This window comes from Montipora capricornis, chromosome 5, assembly GCF_036669925.1.
Source record: "Montipora capricornis isolate CH-2021 chromosome 5, ASM3666992v2, whole genome shotgun sequence".
Lineage (NCBI taxonomy): Eukaryota > Metazoa > Cnidaria > Anthozoa > Scleractinia > Acroporidae > Montipora > Montipora capricornis.
Window position 1 is genome coordinate 5,325,182 of NC_090887.1, and position 12,212 is coordinate 5,337,393.

General features: G+C 42.0%; 1 protein-coding gene across 1 annotated transcript in view; it reads right to left on the bottom strand.

Annotated features, from left to right (window-relative positions):
- Positions 1–2,431: 2,431 nt before the first annotated feature.
- The window catches only part of LOC138049226 (uncharacterized), a 19,958-nt gene continuing 10,177 nt past the window's right edge, over positions 2,432–12,212 (bottom strand). The window contains exons 2-3 of the mRNA XM_068895400.1: positions 12,148–12,212; positions 2,432–11,181 (exon numbers count right to left, since the gene is read on the bottom strand). The exon at positions 12,148–12,212 is cut by the window's right edge and continues 806 nt beyond it. Coding sequence (XP_068751501.1) covers positions 5,807–11,181; positions 12,148–12,212 — 5,440 coding nt within the window. The 3' untranslated portion in view covers positions 2,432–5,806. The remainder of the gene's footprint in view (positions 11,182–12,147) is intronic.

Here is a 12,212-nt window from a genome sequence, read left to right on the forward strand (position 1 = left end):
TCAAGGCTAGAAGCTGTAATTCTCGTGATCTTTTGAATTCATAATAGAGAATACTCAATCCACTTTGTTCTTAAAATGTGTTACCAGGAGCCCATGAGTAGGAGCATCCCTATGCAATATATCCTTGAGTCAACCTTTGCGCGTATCTTTCTATTTTTAGAACTAATCTTTCAGCAGGAAACTCACATTTACAACAATTTACATCAATTTGCACAATTTGCATACATTGCTTTTGCTATTTTTGTCTTTGTTCCACAATAACTTTATTCTGATTGGCCATTCTAAACAGTGTGTGCAGAGACGAAGAACTCGTGGCGTTCTAAAAATAGAAAGATACAAGCAAAGGTTGACTCATACGGCTTGTATGGGAGAGGCAAGCTCCTACTCATGGGCCCCTTGGTGTTACCCCAGGGAACAGCCAGTAGTGACGTCTCTAATTCGATGTTGAGATAACAGATCAGTTTTCTATGTCCCAGTCAGTTGCGTATAGCAACATACACCTTATTCCAAAATGGCCCCCATTTTAGTATTCTTTTGTTTCCTTGCAAATTGGCCCTTTTGGCCTCGCTTTCAAACGTAAAATTCAAAAGAATATTTACCCTTGAACGAGACTAAAAGGGTCAATTTGTAATCAAACAAAAGAATACTAAAATGGTGGTTTTACCTCGGTGTAAAAACCTGCGAAACTTTTTCTTTGTTTGTTTGCTCCTTTTAGGGTTAGGTTATTCTTTGATGTTTTTTTTTTTTGCTCTTTTGTTTTCTTTGTGTTACGTCATCCGTAAGTTTCACAGGTTTTTACACCGAGGATGAGCAAAAATGGTGGCCATTTTGGAATAAGGTGTATAAGACATGCACAGTGCAACCCCGCCTTACGACCACCCTGTTAATGTGACCACCCCTTTATTACGACCACATTTTTTATGGCCCGAACAAAAGCCCACACATTCTCTTATCTGAAAACCCCGTTAATCCGACCACCCCGTTATTATGACCACGGACCACCTTTTGGAGTCCTCAGTCCTTATTTTCTTTACAAAATTACCCCGTTAATACGACTGGTTAAATTGACTACAGTTTCAACGAAAAAAAACTGTAGATGGCAATTTTGATCCACCAGTTATTGTCGAACTTCCAGACAACTGGGAGGATATGTTCTTTTGAGGAGTAGCACATGAAGGAGGAGAGGAAACAAATGATACTGTAGCCTGCGGACAGGCTCCCGGTTGGGTTTAAGGGCGAGTTAGCCGAGTGTATTCTAAGGCGAGTGGGACGAGGGACGAGCAACGAGCGGTCTGGTGATGAGGGAGTCCCACTCGCTTCGCTCGCGGATTCACGCTCCGACTCCCACTCGCTTCGCTCGCAGATTCACGTTTCGCTCGCCGAATATTTTTCCGCCCTCGCTGGGAGCCTGTTCGCAGGCTAATGACACTGGTGAAAGGGGTCACCTCGCAGCTCTTACAAGGTCTTACCTGATTGGAGACCACCCTTGAGGTTTAACAAAAGAACAAATAACAGAAACAATGGACCCTAGGCCGAAAACAAAAGGGCCATTGTTTCTGTTACCCTAGGCCTAAAACAAAAGGGCCCCAGTAGTACTGGTACTCATTTTACCCACCACGAATGGATGGAAAGCTGTGTGAACTTTTGGAGCGTACGGCAATGGTTATCACTAGATGGTCACCCATCCAGTAACTAACCCAGCCCAACGGGGCTTAACATTGGACGCCATTCGGGGAACAATGCCAGCCCATTGAGCCAACCGTACACCTCAAAGAGAGACAGAGGGCAACATAAAAACCGCTGACATCTCGCATCTCACTTGTGTACAAAGTGATTGGCTTAAAGGCCCACGTTCACCCTACAGGCATTGAGTGCCGTGAAACAATAATCCAGCCAAAGCTGAAATTCATCCAATCAGATAGGAACTGAACGACGTCATTGTTTTTTCGCATTACATGGACTCGGTTTTGTCCAGTTGCAATAAACTGCGTTTGTAAGGTTGAAAAAATAACTATAAAAAGGTTGATTTACAACGACATTAAAGGTAATCAAGTGTAGTACATGTTTAAAGCGTGTTGCATCATAATGTTTCTATGACCAATTTTCCACGGCCCAAAGGTGATCTTATTAACGGGGTTCCACCAAGACCACCAAGAGCCATAGTGGCTCTTAGTTCCACTCAATTAATTGTTGCATATAATCGGCTACGACCTCTGCCTATATAACTGTCTCTCATAATGTCAATCTTCGTACCAATAATTCGGTTCCTTAAAAGATTGAAAAGCCCAGCTATTCCCTATATTAGGCATAGCGGAATACGAATTCTATCAACACTTTAATCTTTTCCGAAATTCGCTATTTATTTATTTATTTATTTATTTATTTTATTTTTTTGATATGGAACTATGAACGTTTATTTGAATTGTCTAGTTGTTACAGTTAACTTGAAATAAAAGGCCCTCTCTAATAAACGCCTCATATCTATTCAACGCCCCCCTTACAACACAAACATAGTCATTTAATAAACGCCCCGGTCGTTTATTAGGACATTTACAGTATCCTCTTAGCGAGGTAAATTCCCATTGAGTGAAAGGAAGCTAAGATCAAGAAGGGAGATAAAAGTTAAGTCTGCTTTCCTTTGTATTCAAGCTGTTTACCCGCGAAGACCCGCAAATGACATACGAAATGAACCGCATAGGCCATTCCGGAATTGCGCAGGGAACTGGGGCAAGTTTCAAATTTCAACCAATCGATAAATCGCCACCATCACATGAAAGATAACGTTGAGAACCCATCCCATAATGCAATACGTTTCGGGGGTCACTTTGCATAAAAACAATACAAGTTATTTACTCTTGGGACTGGATCATGCCTCAATGAACTAGATATCCATTGTTTTAATGCAAAGAACCCTCCAAAATGAACTCTATAAGGCTTTGCTGTCATCAATAATCTGAATAATGCAACTCCCTTCGTTCCCAAAATATGAAAGCTTTTTAGAGTTTATACCGTTTCCACGAGAGCCGTGTTTTTAACACTGAGTACCTTGTCAGAATTGACATCGTCAAACGTGAACACCATTAACTCCAGAGAAAAGGTTAAGGCCACCGGCGATTCTTGAATACTTTTGCTAGTAGATATTCGACAACTTGAGAAAGGAGTAAAACCCAACGCTGGGATTATGAATTTAATTCCATTTTTTTGATCGAAATGCTCGTGACTAAAGGAGGGTAAAAAGTGTTACAGTGCGACGCGCCTTATACCGTGACCCTCAAACAAAGTTTTTTACAAATTATCCTCCAATCAGGGTGTGCCAATTTGATTGACAGTCACGCCTCCCTGCAAAGTTCGCACGGTTGTAAGTTGAACAACACCGTTGCATGGGTTGTTGAGTTGACGTATGTTACACGTAGTTGTCAAATGTGAAAGTTTGTGGGGCGGCCACGGTAAGGCGCGTTGCACTGTAAATAGGGAGCTTACGAAACGACGACGCCGACGGCAACGACGACGCTACAAAACAATAGGTTTAGTGAGCAAAAACAATGGCTCTGCACGCTCTGCACGTGCGTTTTACATTTTGGTACATTTCTTTGCCGTCATCTCCTGAATGACGACGTGAAATGACCAAATTCAAGGTTCTGTGGAGGACTTTAGCACATGACGATGAATTTTCAGTTCTCTCTCTACGCTTCCAACCCACTCATGCCAGTTTAATTCCTCAATAGTTACTACACATTTTTAACGCGAAACGACATGAAATAGTTTCGTAGTGATATGAACAACGCGAACTCGTATTTTTCAATGAAGTCCTCGAAGCCGTCGTCCTCGTTTCGTAAGCTCCCTTATATGACCAAGGACTGCTGCTGTTTGTTGGGGCCTAGGATTGTGTGCTGGGGTCTCCTACGCCTGGTTGCGTTCCAACTACAGTTGCAAAAAACTATTATCTTTCCAACTTTCATTTCACTGAACAATTTTGTTATGCAAAAAAACGCTTGGACAGCTGCCTAGAATGGGAGATTTGGCTGCTGATTTTCAAAAAGGTGCATAGTGAAGATTTTTTAAGATTTCGCAAAGGGGACTCTAGCTATAAGAAAATTTACAATGAACGATTTCCAAGGCAAACTTTTAGAAGCTAGAAAAGCAGAAAATACAAGTTGCAGGATCTCCTAACTGGTGCGCATTGAATTTCCACAGAGTGCAGAATTTTTTTAAAAACCGCATCATGTGGGAGACGGCCTACATTTACAACTAGTACAAAGTCAAAGAATAGGGAGCTTAAGCAACGACAACGGCGACCGCAACGAGAACGTCAGAAATTTGCATATTTAGTGGGTAAAAACAATAGCTTTGCACGTGCGTTTTTCACTTTTGTCCATTTCGTTGCTGTCGTCAGCAAAACAACAACGTAAATAGTTTTTGGTTTTATGAAGAACGTCAGGACTTAAGGATAAATTTTCATTTTCTCTCCTAAAATGGAGTGCCGTTCCGACTGGTGTCATCTTTGAGGAATTACCACACCCTTGTCATATTAAAAATGTTGAAATAGTCACGAAGCGATTAAAATAACGCAAATTTATATTTTGAAATTACGTTCTCGTTGCCGTCGCCGTTGTCGTTGCTTAAGCTCCCTAATATGAGAGTGCGTTCGACGCGGTCACTTTAATACATACTTTCACTAGCTGACTTTCAGCCTCTGTCTATTTCTAGAATCCACGTTTTTCATCGATATATATCATAGTGTCAAAGTCCATGCCAGGTTACCATGTCCCCTGTACAAACTACGATTTGTTACGATGGTACTCGTCATTTAAAGGCATCAAATAGTTTGCTGACTGTCTATGCAGGGTCTTATGAGTTATGAGGATCCTGAATTAAATTCTCCTCTCAACTGAGAGCCAATGTAAAGTCTTGAACAAAGGCGTTACATGATCTGATCGTTTCACTATTGATGTTTCAAATCGTTTTCTCTGAATATCAAAGCTTGCTGCCGTCATTGGAGGTCAACCGGAGGTGAATTTATCCAGCACAACCCGAGAAATCTTCAATCAATCCTAAATCCAATGAGGAATCTTCTCCAAAATAAAAAAAAGCCAAATTGGGACTTTCTTCGCTTGGTTATGTGATTTACCTCCTTTCTTTTGGCCTCTTACTCTCAAAAGTTACGTCTTTCAACAGCAAAGAAATTCCACCTATTCACGACAAACACAGGTTCCTGTTAACCAGAATAAAATAAACTATCAGCTGTGCTTGCATCATCTTTTCGGAACAGTTTTATCCGCACATCTAATGACCGCTGGAAGGAATGCAGAGCAGAAGTAAAATCACCTAACGAATGTTGTGTCACCCCGAGTTCATGGTAAGTATAAGCCGTTCTTGCATGATCTTCTCCAAGCAACTTTATTCGCACATCTAATGCCAGTTGATGAGACTGCAGACCAAACGAAAAATCACCTTACGAATGCTGTGTCACCCCAAGTTCATGGTAACTATGAGCTGTGCTGGCATGATCTTCTCCGAGCAACTTTACTCACACATCTAATGCCCGCTGGAAGGAATGCAGAGCAGAGGTAAAAGCACCTAACGAATGCTGTGTCACAAAGAGTTCACGGTAACTATCAGCTGTTCTTGCATGATCTCCTCCAAGCAACTTTATTCGCACATCTAATGCTCGTTGATGAGACTGCAGAGCAGAGGTAAAATCACCTAAGGAATGCTGTGTCACCCCGAGTAAATGGTAACTATCAGCTGTGCTGGCATGATCTTCTCCCAGCAACTTTATTTGCACATCAAATGCCCGTTGATAAGACTACAGAGCATAGGTAAAATCACCTAACAAATGCTGTGTCACCCTGAGTGAATGGTAACTATCAGCTGTGCTGGCATGATCTTCTCCGAGCAACTTTATTCGCACATCTAATGCCCGCTGGAAGGAATGCAGAGCGGAGGTAAAATCTCCTAACGAATACTGTGTCATCCCGAGTTCATGGTAACTATCACCTGTGCTGGCATGATCTTCTCCGAGCACTTTTATTCGCAAATCTAATGCCCGTTGATGAGATTGCAGAGCAGAGGTAAAATCACCTAACGAATGCTGTGTCACCCCGAGTGAATAGTAACTATCACCTGTGCTGGCATGACCTTCTCCGAGCAAGTTTATTCGCACATCTAATGCCCGTTGATGAGACTGCAAAGCAGAGGTAAAATCACCTAACGAACGCTTTGCCACCCCGAGTGAAAGGTAACTATCAGCCGTGCTGGAATGATCTTCTCCGAGCAACTTTATTCGCACATCTAATGCCCGTTGATGAGACTGCAGAGCAGAGGTAAAATCACCTAACAAATGCTGTGTGACCCCGAGTGAATCGTAACTATCAGCTGTGCTTGCATGATCTTCTCCGAGCAACTTTATTCGCACATCTAATGCCCGCTGGAAGGAATGCAGAGCAGAGGTAAAATCACCTAACGAATGCTGTGTCACCCCGAGTTCATGGTAACTATCAGCTGTGCTGGCATGATCTTCCCCGAGCAAATTTATTCGCACATCTAATGTCCGTTGATGAGACTGGAAGGCAGAGGTAAAATCACCTAACGAACGCTTTGTCACCCCGAGTGAATGGTAACTATCAGCCGTGCTGGCATGATCTTCTCCGAGCAACTTTATTCGCAAATCTAATGCCCGCTGGAAGGATTGCAGAGCAGAGGTAAATTCACCTAACGAATACTGTGTCATCCCGAGTTCATGGTAACTATCAGCTGTTCTTGCATGATCTTCTCCGAGCAACTTTATTCGCACATTTAATGCCCGTTGATGAGACTGCAGAGCAGAGGTAAAATCACCTAACGAATGCTGTGTCATCCCGAGTTCATGGTAACTATCAGCTGTTGTTGTATGATCTTCTCCAAGCAACTTTATTCGTACATCTAATGCCCGCTGGAAGGAATGCAGTGCAGAGGTAAAATCACCTAAGGAATACTGTGTCATCCCGAGTTCATGGTAACTATCAGCTGTGCTTGCATGATCTTGTCCGAGCAACTTTATTCGCACATCTAATGCCCGTTTATGAGACTGCAGAGCAGAGGTAAAATCACCTAAGGAATGCTGTGTCACCCCAAGTGAATGGTAACTATGAGCTGTGCTGGCATGATCTTCTCCGAGCAACTTTATTCGCACATCTAATGCCCGTTGATGAGACTGCATAGCAGAGGTAAAATCACCTAACAAATGCTGTGTCATCCCGAGTTCATGGTAACTATCAGCTGTTGTTGTATGATCTTCTCCAAGCAACTTTATTCGTACATCTAATGCCCGCTGGAAGGAATGCAGTGCAGAGGTAAATTCACCTAACGAATACTGTCTCATCCCGAGTTCATGGTAACTATCAGCTGTTCTTGCATGATCTTCTCCGAGCAACTTTATTCGCACATTTAATGCCCGTTGATGAGACTGCAGAGCAGAGGTAAAATCACCTAACGAATGCTGTGTCACCCCGAGTGAATCGTAACTATCAGCTGTTCTTGCATGATCTTCTCCGAGCAACTTTATTCGCACATCTAATGCCCGTTGATGAGACTGCATAGCAGAGGTAAAATCACCTAACAAATGCTGTGTCATCCCGAGTTTATGGTAACTATCAGCTGTTGTTGTATGATCTTCTCCAAGCAACTTTATTCGTACATCTAATGCCCGCTGGAAGGAATGCAGTGCAGAGGTAAAATCACCTAACGAATACTGTGTCATCCCGAGTTCATGGTAACTATCAGCTGTGCTTGCATGATCTTCTCCGAGCAACTTTATTCGCACATCTAATGCCCGTTTATGAGACTGCAGAGCAGAGGTAAAATCACCTAACGACTGCTGTGTCACCCCAAGTGAATGGTAAATATGAGCTGTGCTGGCATGATCTTCTCCGAGCAACTTTATTCGCACATCTAATGCCCGCTGGAAGGAATGCAGAGCAGAGGTAAAATCACCTAACAAATGCTGTGTCATCCCGAGTTCATGGTAACTGTCAGCTGTTGTTGTATGATCTTCTCCAAGCAACTTTATTCGTACATCTAATGCCCGCTGGAAGGAATGCAGTGCAGAGGTAAAATCACCTAACGAATACTGTGTCATCCCGAGTTCATGGTAACTATCAGCTGTGCTTGCATGATCTTCTCCGAGCAACTTTTTTCGCACATTTAATGCTTGTTGATGAGACTGCAGAGCAGAGGTAAAATCACCTAACGAATGCTGTGTCACCCCGAGTGAATCGTAACTATCAGCTGTGCTGGCATGATCTTCTCCGAGCAACTTTATTCGCACATCTAATGCCCGTTGATGAGACTGCAGAGCAGAGGTAAAATCACCTAACGAATGCTGTGTCACCCCGAGTGAATCGTAACTATCAGCTGTGCTTGCATGATTTTCTCCGAGCAACTTTATTCGCACGTCTAATGCCCGTTGATGAGACTGCAGAGCAGAAGTAAAATCACCTAACAAATGCTGTGTCATCCCGAGTTCATGGTAACTATCAGCGGTGCTGGCATGATCTTCTCCGAGCAACTTTATTCGCACGTTTAATGCCCGTTGATGAGACTGCAGAGCAGAGGTAAAATCACCTAACGAATGCTGTGTCACCTCGAGTGAATCGTAACTATGAGCTGTGCTTGCATGATCTTCTCCGAACAATTTTATTCGCACATCTAATGCCCGCTGCTTTGACTGCAGAGCAGAGGTAAAATCACCTAACGAATGCTGTGTCACCCCGAGTGAATGGTAACTCTTAGCTACGCTTGTATGATCTTCTCCGAACAATTTTATCCGCAAATCTAATGCCTGCTGCATTGACTGCACAGCAGAGGTAAAATCACCTAACAAGTGCTGTGTCACCCCAAGTGAATGGTAGCTATGGGCCAAGTATGCATTTGCTTTTTGTTTATTTGTTCTCAATAGGATATCAAGAGCGCAGGTTTCGAAATAAAGAGCCTTTGAGTAGTTCTTCTTGCAGTAGTGCAATTCACCGAAGTCTTGGTAGAACTTTGCGAGAGGGTGATTGCATTCTTGAGAACGAAGGGACACGCTTGAATCAACGTTCTCCTCTGGGCCTGAAGAGCTATGTTTGAATTGCTCGAGTGTTGCTTGGTGACGTGCGACTGATTCTTCGAAACCTGATCCAACAATTCCCTCTTCTGTGAATGTTGACCCCAGAAGTACCATAACATTACCGCAAAAATGAAACAAATAAGAAGGGGTTTTGGAATTTATCTGGAGATCATTTAACATTCGAAGGGCAGGGTTAATTACAAATTGCTGGGTGTCAGTGTCAAAGAAGTTCTTTGCTGCTTTCCAGATGTGAAATATAACTAGGAATTGCAATGGCCAATAATTTCGCGAGTCAAAAGTATTTGTTTGAAGTTCTTTCCCATTTTTTGTTTTTTTTTCTTTGCGTCCCAAAGGTGGAATAACAATGAGTTGCTCGTCTGCAGCGGAATTGCATTCCTTGTGTGCTTTGTCATAGTAGTACGTCGAGGTAGATGGGTCGTTTAAGAACTGATAGTAGACCGCCATGACTTGGTTAACAACGAGCCTTAGAATTTTCTGCTCTCCACTTTCACGCATTAAAGAAAGAGCCTCTTGCAGGCACTGTATCCCGCTCTCAACCTCGTCGTCAACAAGCTGACAGATGCCAAAGTAACACAAATATTTACTCCTTTCATCATCAGAAACTAAACAAGATTTTGACTGGATTTCATATGCCTTCTTGAGAAGTTGCATTGAACTTCCTCCTGCTCCCCAGGTAATTTCACTAAATGCTCTAGAAGCTAGTAAACGCCTCTGGTAATATGTATTTCCTAGAGCATTGGCTGCCTTTAAAGACGAATCGTAGATAGTGTCAAAATTGTCAGATTCCATAGAACACCAAAACAACGTGTCCAGAAACATTTCTGCTTTAATCAAAACTTTAAAAACATTCTCGGCTATCCTGGGATCTGTGCAACCGTCTACAAGACTTTCTACAAAAATCTGTTTTTCCTCATAGAATGCAATGAATGCGTCCATGGAATAACCATTTAGAAACTCATCATTCAATTTGTCGAAACGAGAAATGTAATGCTCATGGAAACGGCACTTTGCATTTGCTACTATTTCTTCCATTCGCTGATCTCCTGTTTCTTTAGCAAATGACTGAAGAAGCTTATGCATTATGAATGTTCCAGGCTGGGAGTTTGAATCAAGAAAGGATTTTCTTTGGAGTAATTTCAACATTGTGATGGTCTTGCACTTTCTAACATTCAATACAGCTGCTGCAAGAGTCGTGGTGAAACATCCTGGAAGAACAGACAAAGACACAAATGCTTCTTTTTGTTCGGGAGAAAGTCTGTGGAAGGACTTTTCATATAAGAAATGCAATCTTTGATTAGCTGGATAATCTGTATTGTCTAAGATGTCGACGATACTTTCTGTTGTGGACTCAGTGAACTCAATCAAACACTGGCTTGGTTGAACATCATCTTCAGAAACTAGAGAGCACATTAACCTCATTGCAAGAGGCACACAACCACATATTTGGGCAATTTGTGCGCAGTCATCGGGATTCGCATTTGGCACCAATTCATGAACTAACGTACGAGATGAGATGTCATCCAGTGACCTTATTCTTATTGATTTGTGCCCTTGGAAATTCAAGTTGATAAATTCAAATGATTCTCGTGTCGTCACCACCAGAGTTATCTTCTTATTTCGCGTGAGAATTTCTTCAAATAGTTGCAGGACGTCTTCTTTTACATTTGGAAAGCCACTCTCTAGCAGATCATCTACATTATCAAGAATAAATACACAGGAATCTGAAATGCTGCCGAGGGTCTCAATTAGCTCATCTTCAAAGGACAGAGGCTGAGATTCTGATATCTGACTCGGGATGGCTTGCCTTACGAGGCTGAAAAGCTTTGATGTCAGATGTGCCTTTGTCTGAAGTCCTCGTAATGAAAGGAAACAAACAGGAAAGCGTCGAGACTGCAGTTGGTGCCCCACCGCTATAGCAACCGATGTCTTTCCGAATCCGGGTGAGCCCCAGATCGTCACGATTCGAGTATGTTCGGAACTCACTAGATCCACGATCTCTTGGCATTCACTCTGTCGGCCAGTGAAGTTTGGAATCATTGAAGGAAGAACAGATCCTGGGACTGTTGACTTGATGTCTTTGTAATGCAAAAGTAAAACACAAAGTAGACTTTGCTTACTTTTTTTTTAATATCCTTTTTCTCGTTGAGAGAGAAGATATCAAGTAGTAAAAACAAATATCATCTTTAACTTTGTGCACATAACTGATATTGTTATACAGCAGGCATATTTCCCGTTTTTCAATGCATTGTAGAAGTAGAAAACTTCAGTTACCGTCAATGAAATGAAGACAGACCTTGTGCAATATTGGCCACGTTCCTAAGATGACGTCACTTCAGAAACTCCTCGTCACAACATAAATTATCTAGGTACAATAAACATAATTAGTAGACTACATATGTAATAAAGAAAGAAAATTTGTTTGTGACGTCATCTCAGAAATGAACCTTTGGCTTTGATTAGGTTAGCTGTAAGAGTAAATTTAATAACTACTGTACCGCTCGAAACAAAGGAACTATTTAATTACAACGCTTATAAGAAGAACGTTTTCTTGAAACGAAGGAAATGATTTAAAACTCCCGACTTGAGAAACTGTATGTTGGCTTCACTTTTCGACCCTGTCAATTTCCAAACACGCAGTTTTATAATGTCACAGATGTGACAATTTCAAAAACGTAAGCCTGCCTTTTGTAGTGGAAAACAATGCCAACAAAAGCCTCACCGCGTTATCTCTCAACTGCAGAATAAATTAACCGGAAAAAAGCTAGGTGAAACCTCGGCTTTCGCTTTCCGTAAACGAGGTTTTATCTTGGTCAAACTGGAGATCGAATCCGTATTTTGACCTCGGAAGAACCGCCGCAAATGCACAAATAGTTTCGAACGGTACTGTAACAGTTTCGTTTATTTTTATGTGACTTGTGTTGTTGGTTTTTCTTTTAACCACGCGAGATAAATGGAAGATCTGTCTGACTTTTTGTCATGCCTATTGCTATCTGCTGCTGTTTTTAAAAAGAGTCTTGAAAACAGTTGTCCTAGTGTTTTACCTGTTTTTTCTGCTTCTTTATATCGTTCCTCTTCCTTCTTTTTTAGCTCATGGATCTCCTTCCCT